A 19,445-nucleotide genomic window follows, 5' to 3' on the forward strand; every position below is an offset into this window, starting at 1 on the left:
ATAAAGTGACAACACAGAAATTTAAGCCACCTTAACTTTATCGGGGAAACGGCTGAGATGGCACTTCTGAGTTGTCCATCTGTGGAAATCGTGGAAAGGAAAACAGGAAAAAGGAAAGAAAACCAGGAAAAGCTCTTGTTTTCTGAAGTGATTGTAACATTGTAATACTGATGTGCCGCTGGTTGATACCGTTTGCCCACCTGTGTTTTGCGCGGGTTCTGATGGTTTTTATGAACAAACCACGACGGACCACGATGACGATGGAGCGGAGTGGGGGCTGCTCCCTCCCGTGGGACAGCACCCGGGACGGGCTGCCTGTGCTCGGCAGGCGCGGGGCGGCTGGACAGCTCTCCCGGGTCCCGGGCGGAGCAGGCGGCCGAGGGGAGACGGGAGGCACTCAAGCCTCGGGCCCCCCTCGGTCGGCGGCCCCGCCTCGGGCGCACCGACGTCAGCACACGTCAGGGCCGAGCCCCTCGGCCTCCCTCCGCCCGCGGGTTCCGTTGTCCCGCCGCTGCTGCTTCCCGCGTTCCGCGTTGGGCTCCCACAGCCGCCGCCCCAGCCCGGCCCGGCTCCCGACGCCCCTCTGCTCCCCGACAGCCGCGCAACGCGAAGATGGCGGCGTTCAAATTCCTCCTCCCCGGCCGCCGCATCCTCCTTCCCGCCGCACGCAGGGCTGAGGTAAGGACGAGGGGCGGCGGGGAAGGCGGGTCCGAGCCCCTCCGCCTCGCCCTGCCCGCCGGGTGACCTTGGCGGAGCCCCCACTCGCAACCGCCCGCGCCGGGTCGGCCTGTGTGGCCGGGGGTACCGAGCCCCGGGTGGACGGCCGCCCGGGGGCAGCGCTTCTCGCCCCGCGGGGAAGCGATGGCTTTGTTCGTGCGCGGTTTGTCCCGCGCAGCCCCGCGGGCGGCGGGAGGAGGAGGGAGGGCAGAGCGCGGCCGCGCCGCAGGCCCGGGCCCGGCAGCGGGTGGGGATGCGGTGACCTTGAGAGGCTGGCAAGGAGGGCTGGCTTTGAGGTTTTTTGGTTTTGTTTTTATATTTAATTTATTATTATTAATTTAGATCCCCATAATTTCAAAAGGCAGCACAGTTACAAGTGTGTTACTGTGTATTCCCATGTCGCTCTCACCGCCTCCCCTCCCGCAGCAGCAGGTGTGCAAAGCTCGCTGGCAGCCCCGCCATCTCCTGCTACCCATAAATGTGTGCTGTGCAGCCGTGCAGCTCCCTTCGTATAGGAAGCTTCTGCAAAATCTCACGGATTTAATGGTTTCCAGCCCACATGTAACCATAGCAAAGTTATTTTTTTTGTTTCTTCAGCCAGAAGTGTCTCTGTGGCTTTTCTTAATTTATTTTATTTGAAAAAGCTCACCTTCTCACACCTGTGTTTACTACTGATATCCTTATGAACAAATCTTAGCACTTTCAGGTCTTCTTTACTATGCCATATTTTTCCTTTTCCAGATAATTAAAATCTGTTGATTATTCTAGGAAGGGGCTAATCTCTCCCCATGTTACTTCCTTAAACCTGCCAGAATTGCCACCAGTTCCTGAGGTCTTAGCTTGCTGCCTTGGTGTGCAGGAAAGCATGGGTGATTCCTGGTGCCTCAGGTCCCTGAAAGCCCATTGCTCTCAAACAACGGGGTGGGTAGGAAAGGGACAAGGAGAGGAACATATTTAGGATAGAAGAGCAGATACATGCATTAGAGACATCCAACCTTCGAATGCACACTTGTGTAACACATGCTTCTCTGTTCACCACTGTTGCACACGGTCAGGAAGATTAAAGAAAAGGTACCACGTGGCCTCTGAAATACTTTCCTGTGCGTAGGTACAGGGACACAGCAGAGGCCTGGCTTCCTTCCAGCCCTGGCCCTCAAGCCCTCTTGCAGCCCTGTTGTACTGTGATTCCCAAAGCTGCCAGCACCTAATACTCCTCTGGACTTGCTCTGACAGGTCCATGTCCTTCCTATTCAGAGGACCCCAGAGCTGCATGCAGTGCTCCAGGTGGGTCTCACCAGAGCAGAACAGAGGGGCAGAATCCCCTCTCTCCCCTGCTGCCCATGGGGCTCTGGATGCAGCCCAGGACACGTTTGGCTCTCTGGGCTGTGAGTGCCAATGGCTGGGGTGTTGCCCTGATTTTTAAAAGTGTTAAGTTCTCTTTTATGGTTCTTTTGAAAGTTTTAAAGTTCTCATAAAGCTTCTTTAGCCTTCTGATAATGTTTACATATTTGAGAGTCAGAGTTCCCACACAATTTCATGTATAAATAGAATAGTTTACGTAGTTCTCTGTGAGTGGAGAGAAATGATTGATTGATCTTTGGACCAGTGTGGTTGGAGAAGTGGTAATTCCATCCTCCAATCCACGGTCACCTTTGGAATTCTATAAGTACCAGATATTTAAATAAAACTAGGTCTTTTCTCTTTTGAACTTATCAAGCTTCTGTGTACTCATTTTGTGTCCAATAGTGATAGCTGGGGCATGTCCAGCCTCTCACCCACCCGCAGCACCAGTTAGTCAATGAGTTCCTCTCCCAGTCTGTACAGGCCTGGGATTTCCCTGATGCAGGTGCAGCACCAGCATTTGGCCTTGTGGAGCTCTTTAAGATTCCCATGGACATGCTTCTTGAACTTGCCCAGGTCCCTCTGGATGGCATTGTGTCCCTTAGGGTTATCAGCTGCACTGGTTAGCTTGGTGTCACCTGCAAACTATCTGAGTGTGATCTCTCTCTGTCATTGATGAAGATATTAAGCAGTCTTGGTCCCAGCACGAACCCCTGAGGAACACCAATGTCCATCAGGACTCTCAGCCTTTGGCCACTCCCTTCTGGTTGTGGCCATCCAAACAATTCCTCATCCACCAAATCCATGCAATTAAATCCATCTCTCTCCAATTAAGAGACAAGGATGTTGTAGGGGACTGTGTCAAAGGCGTTATAGAAGTGCAGATGAATCCATAGCCCTTCCCTTGTCCACTAATGTGGTCAGTCCATCACAGAAGGAGTATGATCAGGCAGGGCTTGCCCTCAGTGAAGCTGTGCTGGCTGTCCTGAGTCATCTCCCTGTCCTTCTGTGCCTTAGCACAGCTTCCAGGAGGAGCTGTGTCATGGCCTTCCCAGGCACAGAGGTGAGGTTGACAGGTTGGTAGTCCTGGGGTCCTCTTTTTTTACCCTTTTTAAAGATGGGTGCAACGTTTCCCTCAGGGAAGTCTCAAGGGACTGCACCTGACTCCGTGACTTTTCGAGTACCATGGATCAGTGGCGAAACATTCATGGTATAATTTGGCATGCAGAAGGCTGTTGCAGTTTTTCTCACATGACATTGTTTCTTATGACCCACATACTGATTTTTTATTGAGACCATCAAAACAGAGGAACATCAGGGTCTCCACTGGGAAGGAGGTAAGCTTCCATTCAGAAGGGTTTTCTTAATATTCAGTATAAACTCTTGCAGTTTTAATTATAAAAAGAGAACAGCTTGTGTAATATTGAAACTGAGGCAAAATTAGTTGCCCTGGTTGTAACTCCAGGTAACTCTTAAGGTAACTCTTCAGGGAAGAATTTGACTATTGTCTTCAAAATGTGTAGATTACCTTGTTTATTTATTATTTTTTCTCTCTCTTTCACAGTATAATTTTTTTCACTTCTGCTGTCAAGCTAGAACTTGAAACAACAGTAGGTAGTACTTTAGCTTCCAGATTTTCTGAATTTACTGAGTTTGTTTCAACATCATGATTTAGGTGTTAATTTTTCTTCTGGTGCCTGAACAAATACTTGAGTAGTATTAATGCATGGTATTAGTGATAAATACTTAAAGAGAAAAAAACGTAACTGTGACTAAGTACTAAACATTACATACATAAGTTATAACGACTACTGTGTAATGGCTTTGCACTGTGAGGTCCAGGTTCAGGGGTGGGATTTATATTGATTTCCCTCTTGCCCTCCATATTTCATGCATTTCTTAGAGTCTTCTTGATTATGGGCTGTTCTTCAACAACACGTGGATCTGCGTTAGAAAGCTCTAAGACTGCACAAGGAAACTGGGGGAGGGTTCACTCTGTGGAAGGGTGTCCCTGCTTACCATACTGCCACTACAATGCTGTCATTCCTATTGTTCCGTGGCTTCCACTCAAATTTTGTGAGGGTGTTGTCTTTCTTTGAGCAGTTTCTGTTTATGTTTAGTGTCTGGATGTCTATGAAGCTCATGTAGCAATATATAGGTTTAAGGAGTCTGTGGATGGCTCCAACTTGTGCTGAGGAATTGCATTTGTAAATCTGTTCTCAGAAAGGAACTATTTGTCAGTAATTCGGGATGGAATTCTCTTGTTTTGGAAACCTGTACTTTACTTCCCTCCCTTCTCACCTCTGCTCTCCCTTCCCCTCATACCCCCCTTAGTATTTACAGCAGCAGTATCTTTTTGTATCTATTTCCCCCTTACCTAGCCAGAGGCATGGTCTTCATTACAAAACTACTGTCTAATGTCTTTTGTTTATTCTCATGTTTCTTTTATTGTTGTTGCAGATCTGTGGATGCTATTTTTCTACCAGCTGTCATCGCAACACCAAATTTTACACTGATCCTGTTGAAGCTGTGAAAGATATACCCAATGGGGCAACTATACTCGTTGGTGGTAAATATTTAGATTGTTTATGGTTGCAATCATGTTATGTTAACGAGATACCTTTTACTCATTTACCGTGTTTCTTTTACTATTAACTAATTTGAGAATCCATGGAATTGCATGATTTTTTAAACAAGTGGTTTCCTACTCTGCTCATGAGGGCCATACTCTTTCAGTGAGAAAGTCCAGGTTGTGTCATAGGGAAGGGGAAAAAACCTTAGAAAAATAGGTTTTTTTTTCCCCACTAGCAAAAACTGGACTCTATTTGGTTGAATCCAGAAAGTGAACTTGGGTTTTTCAAGATAGCATTGTTATTTTCATTATTTAACATGGTTTCACATTGTCATTTCACGTGGTTTGATTATTTTGTTTGCATTCTCTGTATCTTTTGTCTGCCTAGTCTTTGGGTCTCTGTGACCTTCAACAAACTGCCTAACCTGTTCCTGTGTTAGGAAGTGAAGATAATACTTATCTATGTATCACTTAATGCTTATGTGTGGTATTTCCAGAAGAGTCAACAAGTTGCATCATACTAACTTTCACTGTCACTTGAACTTTTGGATATTCTAGGCGCTTTCCACAATTTCATGCTGTGCAATCTGCATTTTAAAAAAAGTGATTTATCTATTTCTTAGGTTGTTTTAATATTGCAGAAGTAATGAATGTAACATTGTAAAACACTTCAATGGAGATGTATATCAAGGCAAAATTCTTTCTGCAAGAATTTTGTTTTTGTTGTTATTAATTCGTGAAGAAAAGAAGATTTGAGGCCAAGATAGGCTGGCCTTGAAGATTTTAGGGGTCTTTTAGAACCTAATTGATTCCATGATCCTGTGAAAAGGTAGTGCTTGTAGTGTGACTTATTATTTCATTTTAGATGTACTGGACTCTTGCATAATAGATGGGAGTGTGAGGCTCTTGTGCCTTGGTGGAGATCTAGATTACTGTGATTCCAGGCAGATATCCTCTCAAGGGTGTTCAGACTCCAGAGTTTTATCACCTAATTACACAGGCTAAGCTTTGGGGTGTGCAGCAAAGATAGGAAGATTAAATGGGTAGAAAGAGAAGGAGGAATAACGGGTACAGGGAGGACACACATAAGGAGAGCCATGGTCTTGGGGCACTTCCCTAAAGGCCCACTCTGATGGGTAAAGAGCTTTCTCCACACTAGGAAGTGTCTGGAAAGTGGGAGATTCCAGTACTAGAGTCTTTCTGGAAATGTTGATTTATTTAGTTAACTAAGGAGCTTCTCAGAAGCTCCTTTTAATTCCCGTACTTCTGAACATTCAAACACTTGTTACATAAACAATTTTTTTTTTTTTTTTATTTTCTGTAGGTTTTGGATTGTGTGGGATTCCTGAAAACCTTATTGGGGGTTTATTGAAGACTGGAGTAAAGGGAATAACAGCAGTCAGTAACAATGCAGGGTAGGTATTCATATGTCTGTGGTTTAATAAGTACAGACTGAAAATTCCAATTATGTGAAAAGGCTGATATATATGAAAAAATCTTTCTTTTCACCATCATAATTTTATATTAACCAGACAGCTTGGTTTGAAAGTGTTATTTTTGGAAGGAGCCCAGGAAGCTCGGTACTATATGTATACTTGACTTTGTCAGGGACCAATTGTCATGGTGTAGAGTTGCAGTTACTGCAGTTATATTACTGTAAATATTTATATGTAAATTTATGTATATTTAACTGGTTGGCTGTAAAAGTCTAACTGAGAGGCTTTAAATCTAGTATCAGTGATTTTGTGTGTATGTTTTTTTGTAAAGTTTCAAATAGGAATATATTTTTTAAACTTAGTTTGGTGCTTTCTGACCCTTTTACTGTATTTGTTACTTTAAAAAAACTCCAAGGAACACAAAAACAGCAGAGAATATCTATGATGAATGAATGGAGAGTCTCTTTAATAGGTCTTCAGATTTTTGATTTTTTTTTTTAAATGTTTGCCCCTTAAGAAATTCATGTGGAGTTGAAATTGAGAATACTTCTTTCATGTATAATCTTTCATCTTCTCATTCAGGCTAATTTTTACACAAGATGTTCATTGTAGTAAGCTCCACAATACCTAATGATTTCCATATAGAGAAATAACCACAACCACTTCTGTTGAAGTGCATCGATGAAAATATAAATGAAATTAAAATATTAATATGTAAAATATTAATTGCACATTCATTGGATAACAGATGATTTGTTTGGTACATACACTGTCAAATTTAAGCTCCTTAGAATCTTGTGGGAAACAATTTCTGCTGGATGATAAAAAGGAGAAAGAAAGAGAAGTAATTTTGAGTGGAAAGATCAAGCACTACAGTAGAGATCATTAACTTTCCTCATAGTCTTATTTTTGAATAACATACAAATATTTGCAGATAGAGAGATTGCACACGTGTTCCTGAAGAGGAGGTGAAAGTCTGAATATGAGAAAAAGTAGAAAGAGGAGCACTGTGCAATAGGATGAAAATGAAGACATTTTGTATTGTATTCTGAATATAGTTGCTGATGTTATAGATTAAAATTAATTTATGTTGAAATAATGTTAACTTTCCTGAAAGTTCTTTGGGTTTTGAGGCGGAAGTGATTTCTGTAAAACTATTGGCTGTTGGCAGGAAAGCAAAATTTAATTCCTGTTCTCTTGAAATTAGTTTTTTATGAACATTCATGGAAGTCTGGAGAGTTCCTCACAGAACAGTGTAACAATTTGAAAATGCTCAAGGGCATCTAGAGTTTTTTCTAAAAGTCTAGTTTGTAAAAATACAAGTTTTACTCTCCTGTTGAACAATATAATTTATTTTGAAATATAATTAATAATAAAATAACTGTTTAATCTATCTTTGCATTTACCCTATTACTACTATGTGGAACTTAGCCTGCTAGAGTATGGTAGTGTCTGGGAACCAGGTTAAAACACAGCTGTTGTCAGAAATAAAGTCAGAATTTTTGTCACAGCAATTGATACAATTTTTAATCTTCTAATTAGCCTGTAAAAAAGCATGCTTTTCTAATACCATGCATCTTCTTAGCATCTTCTAATACCATGTCCAAAGGTTTAGTGGTATTATCAAATATTGGAACGCTAGTAAATGCTTTTACAACTGAAGTAGCACAGCAGTCATATACCCTACAGCAGTCATATTCAAAGGGTCAATTGTTCCTGTAATGTTGAGGTGTCAGGCATTTTGTGGAATGAGTAATTTGCCACTTCCAAATTGCCATATGGTTTAGTGTGCTTTTCTTTGGTGACCTTGTGTTGCAGTTGATGCCTGGCTGTGTTTCAGTTTCTTGACTGCAGCTGCTTTCTTTTCTCCAGCTCTTCCAGCACATAGGAGGTAATTGGTTGTGGTCAGGTTTTCTTGTCCTGTGGGGGTTAGCAAGCAGCTTGTAATTGGAGCAGGGAAGGAGCCAAGTGTGCAGACAGACAGCCTATTCTGGAGAGCAGTGCAGCTACATGGATTAAGTCACATGCCTTTCAATATGTGAGAACCATGGAATGTTACAGAGCTGTCTGTTTATAGCTAAAATAGCAGCAATGGAGACAGCGATTCGCTTACATCTAAGGGAAAGCAGTAATTAGGAAGTCCTGAAGTGTTCTTGCCAAATTTTCTAGCTGGAAACAAGGTTTAGCAGAGCCTAGAAATGCTTGGCAGTGTCTGGAAACAACTTTGAACGAGTAGGATGTTCACAAGTTCACATCATACTTACTGTTCTGTGCTGCAGTGTAACTGGGAGAAGATTCCTCCTGCAAAAACTTGTTCAAATCATGTAATTGCTGGCAAGTGAAGTCCTGTTTTTGACCTATTTAAGGCTTTTCAATGACAGGTTTTACAGTAGTGTATGGGGTGCTCTTTGTCACACTGCTTAGCTTACTGTCTGCTGCTGCACATTATGCTCGTGCTCATGCTGTGTGCTAGCCAGTGAAACAGCACCTTTAAGAGCAGTTACTCTTTTGCCAAGCCAAACAAGGCAAAGTGTTTGAAAGTAAAGCAGTTCAAATATCCAGTACCTCTGGTATTTACACAACTTGCTGCAGGGGAAACTGAAGCTTGTGAACCAGGGCAATACTACAAGATAACTGCGATAGATAGGTGTGCTTCTAAAATATATCCTCTCACACCTTCTCTTATAACTTGTTTTGCTTATATTGTTCATCCTGTAAATACTTTATTTGCACTGTGTTTTTGTAAGCCCTTTAAATTGAGAGTATTCCATTTTATTAGGCTACTAAAATACATTTTATTACAGATTTTCTTCATTCCTGTTTTAATTTGATTTGTTCCACATTTACTAGTATTAAAATTAATAAAAATATATTAAAATATATTTTAATAAGTAATAATAAATTTTAAATACATGAAAGTGAAAGGATGAATAAATAAATAAATTTTAAAAATCTCGTTTTAAACATTAATTCAGTAAATTTCCAATATAGCTGTGATTAGTATATAGTACCTTTTTGGCTGTTTTCTCCTACCCATGTAATGTCATAGTATCTTGTTGCGTACTGATTTAAAGTTACTTGGAACTTGGGACTTGGATGTATTGGCTCAGCCTATGCTAAGACTTTCCTAATGCAGGTTACCTGTTGTTTCAGGACCTGTGTTGCAATAAAAACTGTCAACATAGCCAAATATTTAAAATGAAAGTTAAAAATGTGCATGAAATTATTATTTTTAATTAATTGTGCTTAATAAAACAGATAAATAATTTTGGCTATAATCACATACTGAAATCAGCATTTTCATTGTATCTACCGCCTGAATAGGCAGACTGAAAATGAAGCCCATTATTTGTGATAACTATGTGTGTAGTTTGATTGTTTTATCAAATTTTGGTTTTGTCTTATTTTGAGACTTAAAAATGCATCCTTTTTGAATGCAGTAGTGTTGAACAAAAGGTTTTCACTTACACTAAAAATAGAGAAGTCACAGTTAAGATCATAATTGCCTATCACCTGGGCGATCATCTGAAAGGAGATTGACAGCATCTGTCAGATTATCACTGGTTCAGACTGTGTTCTTATAAGGCATTATCAGTTTTTTGAACCGTTGGTCTCTATTCTTTTTGAAGGTCTTTTAAAGTTACAGTGTTATACATTAGGAAGGAAAAGATGACTTTGAGATAAGCACTTGCGCTTTTGAGCATGATGCCTGAGTGCCATTACTTAGCTCTGTTAAGCATAATACTCTTGTTTTCTTAATGGGCTGGGCTATTTGTGGTTCCCAAATCCCCAAAAGGCAGTACTCTATGGGATCAGATGCAGTGGTAAACGTACTGCACCCCATATTCTAAAGCACAAAATGTATCTTTATATTCTTTGCAATTAAATAATTTGGATTTAAGACAGGTTTGATGAATGTTCTGTAAGTTAAGGTTATCTCATTTATTTGTAATAAATGTAAATTCATTTGTAATAAATTTACTCATTAATGTAAGTTAAGGTAATCTCATTTTTCAGTTGTTATTTTTCTGTTAAAACCAGAATGTGTCTGCCATCTTTGCCATGGATTCCCTGGTTTTTCTTACATGTAACTCATGTGGCTTAATTCCACTGTTATTCTTACTAAAACATGTATGTATGTATGTATGTATGTATCTGTCTATCTGTCTTTATATTACTTATGCTTAGTAAAAACATATTCAAATGTAAATGTGTATATAAAAAAATACTGTCATGTGGAAAATTGTTTTAAATTCACAGAACGTTGTGAAATTTTTCCATATAGTATTAAGTATTGAGTGGTTTTAGTGGAAAAAAATAGATAATCTCTTGATTCAGAAAGTTAAACGTAACTAAAAATGTCTGAGGAACAGGCAAAGAGGTTTGTATGTACACAGAGGTGAGATGAAGGTGATACTCAGAGTATCTTACATTGTGTGTGACATTTTTGTATATTCAAAAGAAATTCTTCAAATATCCCAAATTTAATATATTTTCAGAAATGAAAAAGAAGGCCACCAGAGACTCCTACCTCTCTTGGTAGAGAGAGAAGAGTGGAGTTATGTAAAATCCTACACACGGCAAAGTGCTAAAATCAGGAGGCTATATATTTTCAGTGAATTTGATTATTTGAATTTGATTTTTTTAAAAAAAATGTCTGCATTCTTTATAAAGAATCTAATCAGATGCTTTATTACAGTTGTTAAATTGCTGACACTGTTTGAACTGCAAATCCCTGAAAATCTGCCTAGGTCATCTAGCTAATTTTAGTGTGGAGGCGATTTAGGATTTTGGCAGGGCAAATTGTACTAGCTTTGTACTATGTGGAACTATTGAGAAATCAGCTGTGGAGATGACTTTCTGGTTGTAATGACAAATGAGAAAAAAATAGATATAGAACTCAGCATGGTTGAGGAATTGGTTGTAGAAATGACAATGGATGTTAAACCTATCTTTTGGCTAGGTGACTTTTGAAATGTGATACATTTACGATGAAATTTAAATATTTATCAGATTACTTCTATATGATATACCTTCTCTGTGAAGGAAAAATATGGTACATTTTAGACATTCTGAATAAAGTTGTTTTATAAAAATACAGTACACCATTTCATACCAGAAAGGAATGTGGAGAGAGGAGACTGCTGCTGATGTAACCATGCAATGTACAGTATTTCTCCTCTTCAGAAGTTATCTGCCTTATATGGACTTGGCCTATATGCCTGCACCCATCACTGTCACAGGAGAAGAGCATCATTTTTGGAGGAGGATGGTGGAGGAACAATACTGCCATTTTGCTGTGAGATTTGAGATGAAGTTATGAGAGCAGAGAGGACAGAGTTCCCATGAGAATACTTCAGTAGCAGAAGGACAAGGGTCCAGTGCAGACACTGCAGAGAAGGAGTAGACAGAGAGGAAAGCTCAGGAACACCAGTTTGCACAGAGGGCTTTATGATTTTCCACAAGCAGTCTACCTCCCTCCCTCCCTCCCTCCCTCCCTCCCTCCCTCCCTCCCTCCCTCCCTCCCTCCCTCCCTCCCTCCCTCCCTCCCTCCCTCCCTCCCTCCCTCCCTCCCTCCCTCCCTCCCTCCCTCCTTCCTTCTCATTCCTGCTTCTCATTGTCTCCTGAACAGGACTGCCATAGCATATAGCAGCACCCTTACTTCTCTCTTCTTCCTCTTTTTCAGTCTACAGAGAGCTTCTTTTTTCTTTCTTAAGAGAGCTTCATCCTCCCTTTTTTGCTTTCCATTTAGCAATTTGCAATCAGACATATGGGAAAATGTCCTAGGAAAAGAAGGTGCCTGAAGACAGTGTCAAGACATTTGGCTAAAGACAAGATGCAACAAGGCAAATAAGCGTTATACCTCTGAATAAATTACCTTTCTGTGAGCTGAATCTGTTTTTCTCTATCTGCTGGTTAACTCCTATTCCTCATCTTGTTCTCATTCTTGGTACCCTTTGGGAAGTGAGGGACAGAGAAGGAGAAACACAGTATCATCTGAGCTGGCTCTTCAGTAACCTTACAGTTGGGAAATTATTGTGGGACATAGTGTCATTGTTATGACCAGCTGTAAGACTGGGGATGATGAGCTGTAAAGAACTGTTATGTGATTGTCTATATTAATTTTGCCCTGGATGTGCCTGCACTTTTGTTCAGTGTCTTCCAGCAAACACCATCTAGTAGGCATTTATTAATTTTCTGCACAAAGCCATTAAGGATCTTTCTAGTGCTGCCAGGATTATACTTTATTTTTGTGGACCCAAGAATGTGTGTCCCTAAGAACTTGAGTGGTAAACTTTCATGTTGGTAAAGTTTCATACTATAGTCAGGTACCCCTGTGAACCTGAAAGCTTAAGTTTCTGCTACTAAGAAATGCCACGCAGGTAGTGATTGATTCCTTTTAGTTGGCAAGCATATCTGGTCTTCCTTAGGAATTGTGGATCTGTCAGAAGGCATGATTTCATGTAACTTGGAGCAAATCCTCTTGAAGACTGAAAAGCTGAGATTGCAAATAAAATCAGCCTCTCATCTTCTACATGGAGAATATCAGAGGAAATTGTTTCCTTTCCTCACACCTAGTCTATTGTCAAGAAAATTTCTAGCTCTGGAACAGATCTGTCTGTTATCAAGTTTCATGCTTCATTATGTAACACTTGGAGCTGATGAATACCTAAAAAGACTGCTTGTCTATCTCCAGAAGGTGACTGGTGTCTTTACATAAAATGTTTTCTAGGAGTAGAACCAACCATTTATGTGCTTTTTTTTTTTTTTTTTTTTTTGCAGCAACAGCTAGTTGCAGAATATTTAGTTCTGCCTGAGGTGGAACCTTGCCCCAGGATTCTTACTGCATACTTTTCCTTCTCAATCTGTAGTCTTCAGGGGTGGTGTTGTAGTTTTACCCTCCTATCTTTCCAGTCCCCAAATTATGAGAGGAGGAAGATCAGGGGGTGTATCATGTTAGCTCCTTGATCAACATGTTTTAATTCTCCAAAACTCAAGATACTCCTTTTAATATTTCATAACTAATAATTTCTGGTCATGTGTAATCTCCTAGGAATATCAGCTTCTGGAGGATCTTTGAACAATTAGTGGAGGAAGTTATCTCTTCAAGAAATCTAGAAGGAGGCCCTCATTCTAATTGATGCTGCTTTCTATCCAGTAAAGGCAGCCAGTCTGTTTTGACCACACCCACATATTTTAGAAACAAATAAATATTTTTACAAAGGCAGAGAGAGAGGAGAGTTGTAATTGTCTTGTGATGTTTCCTTTTACTCAACCCCCACTAACAATAAGCCATTTTATGTTTTGTGCCAGAGTGTGTGACATTCCTAGTAGCCATTTTTTTTCTGCATAAGAATGCTAATTCTTATTTCCTGCTTCATCAGGCTGTGTAGGGCTTGTTGGTCTATGAGGCTTTTTATCAGTTTGGAAACTTAGATAATCTCTTCTTCCATGTGATGCTGTAGAATGTGTTACGCTTGAGACACCAAAGAAGAAGAGCTGAGAACAGCAGTTTATTGTTTATCTACAGTGAAATACTGACATGTTGCCTTTGACCACTTCTGGTACATTGGAGATGTGTGAGCTAGATCTGTCTGGGAGTCATATTTGCTGAATTTTTTAAATTAGAAAAGGCAGACATAGTTTTTGGCAGGATGTTTTTGTAGATCTGAGAGGGACAAAACAACTGGAATGAATGTGTTGATGATCAGAGCTCCTTAATTTTTCTTGTCTATATCAATAGTTTGGCATAACTTGGGTCACTGACATCCTTGATCAATGCCTAGTTCTCTTTTCCTATATGCATTTCATGTATTCTGTTGATGCACTTTTCATCTTAATACAAAATGGGCAAACTTCTAGAAATCCAAACACATCTGAATGTAAAAGAATGCTTTCAGTGTCTAGCAGTTATGTGTACTTTTCCTTTTCTGACTGCACTCATAACAACTGTATCAATTTTTGCGACACCTTCTTCCTTCCTATCTAGGGCAGCATATTTTTATTCCATTTACCTTTGTTTTAATTTGTAAAGGACCAAATCCAGCTTTTGAAATAGGTGTATGGGATGTATTCTTTTCATGCACTCAGTAAAGGTTCTTTTTTTTTTCTTTCTATGGTTGCTGTTTGATAGGTGGAGTGTTGCCAGGCAAATTTTTATAGGTAACATTTGAGGGTAAACATAGTTAAAGCTGAAAAGTTCAAAAGGCTCTTGTGCTTAAAACACACAATCAAGAAAGAAGCAAAAGACAGCAAGGGAGAACTAATAACTTAAAATTGCCATAGAACTGTTATATTGAGAGAAGTATCCATAAACCGGAGGGTTTTTGAAAGTTGTAATCTTGGATAGAGATCTCACAGGAAAATCAAAGGGTAGGAAAAATAGGAGTAAGAACAGTGTTTTCTGTGTGAAATATGTGTTTCTTGGACATTGACATGCAAAAGAAAAATATAGGAAACATAAAATATGCTGAAGTGCTCAAAATGGGTTTTTGGAGGGACATGAAAACTGATGCATGTGAAAGCAAAAGGGTTATTTTAGCTGGAACCTGAATACAGATTGCATCCTCAAAAGAGAAGGATGGCAGTGTATTTTCTTTCAAGATATGTACATCTAAAAAAACCCTATATGAGTAATGGCAACAGGATTTTGTGCTGCTGCTCTGAAGATTAAATGCATGCGGGAGTTGAAATAATTTTGTGTTACCAGGCAGGTAGAGCCTCCTGGTGCATGGCTTTTGAAAGGTGAAATTCCTGTTCTCATTGTGCTAGGGAAATAATGTTTTATATGACCTTGTTGTATGCTCAGCAACAGATCTTCACAGCAATTTTACTTTTTAACAAATTGGCTACATTTGAGGAGAAGAGAAAGAGTGACTTAAGACAAACTTGGCATGAGTGTGACAGAATAACCTTTGTACAACTTTCTGCTTGATTTCTTCATAAATACTGAGTTTCATTTGATAGAAGATACCTCAAAGTAGTAGATCAGGGAATTAAGTGTATCCACATGGAATCCTGCAGGATGATATGCAACATCCTGTTAAGGACAATATGCTTCAGTAGCTGCTTCTGAGAATGTAGGAACAAGGATTATGGATCTTAGTGAAATGAAGGAGAAATTCCTTTAACCATTACAAATCTGCTCCTGACCCTCTGTTTCCATCCTTTCTTACATCAATGCACACAGTATTTCATTGTCTTCATGCAGAAGTTTATTTTTCTATTTGGTAACTTCCAAGTCTTGTAATGATAAGAGCAATGTTAACCACCTGAATGATACACATAGATTGCAAACTTTGGCTTGCAAGCAGTTCAGGAAGCTTCCTGTTGTTCCTGCACTAGAAAGCGCTAGTACAGTTTTGTTTAAATTCTGCAATTTTGCCACACAGTGCCATAGTTACACCAATCCATTTAACTGCCATCAGATGTTGACTGGTCTTTTTAAACATTTGTTTACTACCTTTTATAATGAGACATCAGGTTGATGGTTTTCATGTGAGAGGAATTGTCCTGCTTTGAATCAATCTATACAGGAAATTCTGGCTTTTTTATTTTTATTCTTTTTTGTAATCTCTTTTGCCCACAGGACTTCTTTTTCTTCTCTATTCTTAGTTCTTCTAGTTTCAAAACTGGAGGGTTTTTTTCTTGTGGGGATTTAGAAACACGAGTTGTTTCTAGGCAACATACATTTTAGTCCCAAGGCTTTGGCACCAGAACATTTTGGAAGTTGCATCATGGTTAGATTTTTAACTTTTTTTTTAACCTGTCAGAGTTGGAGAGTGGAGCAAACTTTTATAATAAATCACATTCTTTTGTATCTAGATAACATAGAATAAATTCAGAGAACCAGGTTAGAGAAGTTTGTTTCACTTCCTCTCATCCAAAGTGCTTGAGTATGCACTGAAGTGGGCCACCTCCTAAAAGTAGTCCTAACCTTAAAATAGTGCTCATGCTGCATGCAGTTGGGAAGGCACCAGGACTGCATGTCTGTCCATACAGCTCTCAGAGTATTGTGATGGGACAGGCAGAGCTGGTGCTGGTCCTGCTCACTCAGCCCCTCTCCCTTCACCTGCAGCACTGCAGCCTGTGCTATGGCTGGCATGCATTTCCACTTTTTATATTTGAAAATGAATACTGCATAATAGTAAAGTTTTTTAATCTGGTCTTTCTTTGGAGCACTTCTTCAGGAAGGGTGTTTTCAACAGGATTCATATATTGTAAGCACATATGTGTTAATTACAAAAGTGCTGAATGATTGATATCTTAAAAGATGATTTTAATATTTTTCTGTATTTCTTATCCTGAAATGTCAAGCCATTGTGTGGATAATTGAGTCATATTTAATTGAGCCAACTCATGGCAGATATACATCATATTTTATGAGGTAATTCTGCATCATGGCATCTTTTTTCTAGAGGGACTGAGTTCTCTGCTTATATAATGGAGAGACCAACATAAATGTAGAGGAGCTTCACACACATGTACCAGTCTGCTGGCATCCTGCATAATGTGCTAGAAAAGAGAAAAAAACATGTCTTTATAGTATCATCTACATTTATTTCCATATTTATATGTTAACCTCATATTTCCTTGAATTGATTTTTTTACAGAGAAACCTTGGTTGCAGGAAGTCCTGAAAAATGTTTCTAATCCAGAAATACACAATATAGCATACAAACATAATGAATGATATCAGGATTTTAGAAGCACTGGCACAAGAAAAATGTTGTTTAATATCTCTGGCATTCAGTTTCAGTTGACATAGACAAGAAAATCTTGTTTGTAGTGCCAAAATCCTTTGTTGGAGTAGGTGATTATTTAGTAAGAGATTTAATTATTTACTATTATAAGAAAATTTAAATACAAACATTCTCTTACCTCATATAGAAACTAGCATTATAAATATCAATGTGCCTTTGTCCTTGGCCTGCTAAGCAATCACTTGTGTTTTTCCCAGTGAGCAGGAGTGTAAACAAAAATGCCTTTATTCACTCAAAGCCATGTCTGACTTTTTATTAATTTGGTAAGGTTTTTTAAAGGAGCAGATATGTAAAATAAAATCACTTGTCAAGCTGGTATTTTTAGTTGCTAACATGTGAAGTGACTTTAACTGGAAGTTTTGGATGTATTTTGTCCTTGGAAAAGATGAGGTCTGAACACTGAAATATTAAATTTTAATTGTAGCTGTGATGCTTTACCCTCAAAATGCTGGAATTTTGTTTTTGTTTTCAACTCCTTATGTGTGGGGGAGATAACTCTGTTCTTTTTTGTAAGTCATTACAGCTTATCAAATGGGTTTTTTTTACAATAAAACTGTCTTGTCTGGTATTTTCTACATAGTGTTGACAATTTTGGACTTGGTCTTCTGCTTCAGACAAAGCAGATAAAACGCATGGTGTCATCGTATGTTGGAGAGAACGCTGAATTTGAGCGCCAATATTTATCTGGTGAGCTTGAAGTTGAGCTTACACCACAGGTAAGGAGTATCTCTAAGAGGGTGATTTCTTTTCATCTAAAATATTGAGTAGGATAATGCTTAAGTGCTCTTACAAAATTATTTTGCAATCCAAATGTTTTGCTTGTGTGCAGAAGACACTTGCCATCTGTGGTGGGCTGACCCTGACTGGATTCCAGGTGCTCACCAAAGCCTCACTCTCAACTCCCCTCAGCTGGACAGGGAAGAGAAAATATAACAAAAGACTCATGGGTTGAGATAAGTAAAGAGAGAGATCACTCACCAGTTATGATCTTGGGCACCATAGACTCATCTTGGGGAACTTAATTTTGTTTATATCAATCAAATCAGAGTGGGCTAAGAGAAGTAAAACCAAATTTTAACACTCCCTTCCCCTACACATACTTTACCCCAACCCTACCTTCTTCCTGCTTCCTGTGGATTCCCTGCAGGGTCACAAGTCCTGCCAGCAAACCTGTTCCAGCATGAGCTCCTCTTTCCTTGTGGTCCCAGGTCCTGCCAGGAGCCTGTTCCAGCACGGGCTTCTCATGGGGTCACAGCCTTCTTTCAGGCATTTTCCTTCTAGAGTGTGGGATCCTCCAGGGGCTGCAGGTGGATTTGTGCTCCCACGTGGCCCGCCATGGATTGCAGGGGCACAGCTGCCTCACTGTGGTCTTGCCAAGGGCAGCAGGGGAGTCTCTGCTCTGGCACATCGTGCACCTCCTGACCCTCCTCCTTCACTCACCTTGATGCCTGTTCCTCTCACATACTCTCACTCCTCTCTACTCTCAATGCACTTGGATCTGTGCAAGAGGTTCTCCTTCTTCAGTACGCTGTCCCAGAGGTGCTACCACTGTTGCTGATGGGCACAGCCTTGGAACCAGCTGGCACTGGTTCTGTGGACACTGGGGGAAGGTTCTGGCATATTCTCACCCTTCTAGCTACCAAAACCTTGCAAAGCCAATACACCATCTTAGGGTCATGCATCTGTTAAGCACTGACTGTCTTGTTATTTGTGTGAATTCCTTTAGTTGAATTAGTTAATTAATAATAGATTATATTCATCTGAAGTATATATACACACACACACACATACGTAAATTGTAGAAAAAGGCATAAAGTATGCTCAATACTGTGGCCCCATATAAAGGGAAGGAAGTCAACGAGCTGCTCTGTTCCCATTTTGGTGGCAGGTTTTGGGGATGTTGCATGTGCAATGCCTGCCACCTAGGGGGTAGGAATCAAATTTGGAGATTTCATTCATTGTGCGACAAACTCCTTTTTGGCTCGTTCATTAACTTAGCGAAATTAATCTGTGTATACTGTTATGAGCAAATTTAAAACTTTACTTTTTAGCACCTTATTTTTAATTATTTTAGCACTGCCAAGCTACTCAAATAGCATGAATGCAATGACATCTCAAAATCATCAATATCAGTCATGTTCTATTGAGATCAACTTCTGTGAAGTTGTTGTTCTAACTTTAAAGACTACGGCATGTTAGTGTCTGGCATTTTCAGAGGTGACACATAAAATTTAGGCTTTAAACAACTATGTGTCTGGGAAAAACAACTGTGTTAAGTTTTTATTAAGAATAGTACCTTGAGCTCCCTCTCTTGTGAATCACAGAATTGGTCAGGTCGGAAGGACCCACAGTGGATCATCTGGTCCAACCTCTTTGCTCAGTCAGAGTCATCCCAGAGCACATGGCACAGGACTGTGTCCAGACGGTGCTTGAATATCTCCAGTGAAGGAGACTACACGACCTCTCTGGGCAACCTGTTCAGTGTGTGGTCAATGTCATAGTAAAGAATTTCTTCCTCATGTTCAGGTGGAACTTCCTGTGCATCAGTTTCTGCCCCTTGCCTCTTGTCCTGTTGCTCAGGACCCCTGAAAAGAGCCTGGTCTCTCCTCTTGACAC

At 40.0% G+C, this 19,445-nt stretch overlaps 1 protein-coding gene across 1 annotated transcript in view; it reads left to right on the forward strand.

Moving 5' to 3' along the window:
* Positions 1-463: 463 nt before the first annotated feature.
* OXCT1 (3-oxoacid CoA-transferase 1) overlaps positions 464-19,445 on the forward strand; it is an 80,553-nt gene continuing 61,571 nt past the window's right edge. Inside the window, exons 1-4 of the mRNA XM_054003286.1 lie at positions 464-678; positions 4,519-4,627; positions 5,955-6,045; positions 17,410-17,545. Coding sequence (XP_053859261.1) covers positions 613-678; positions 4,519-4,627; positions 5,955-6,045; positions 17,410-17,545 — 402 coding nt within the window. The 5' untranslated portion in view covers positions 464-612. The remainder of the gene's footprint in view (positions 679-4,518; positions 4,628-5,954; positions 6,046-17,409; positions 17,546-19,445) is intronic.

Source organism: Vidua macroura, chromosome Z, assembly GCF_024509145.1.
Source record: "Vidua macroura isolate BioBank_ID:100142 chromosome Z, ASM2450914v1, whole genome shotgun sequence".
Lineage (NCBI taxonomy): Eukaryota > Metazoa > Chordata > Aves > Passeriformes > Viduidae > Vidua > Vidua macroura.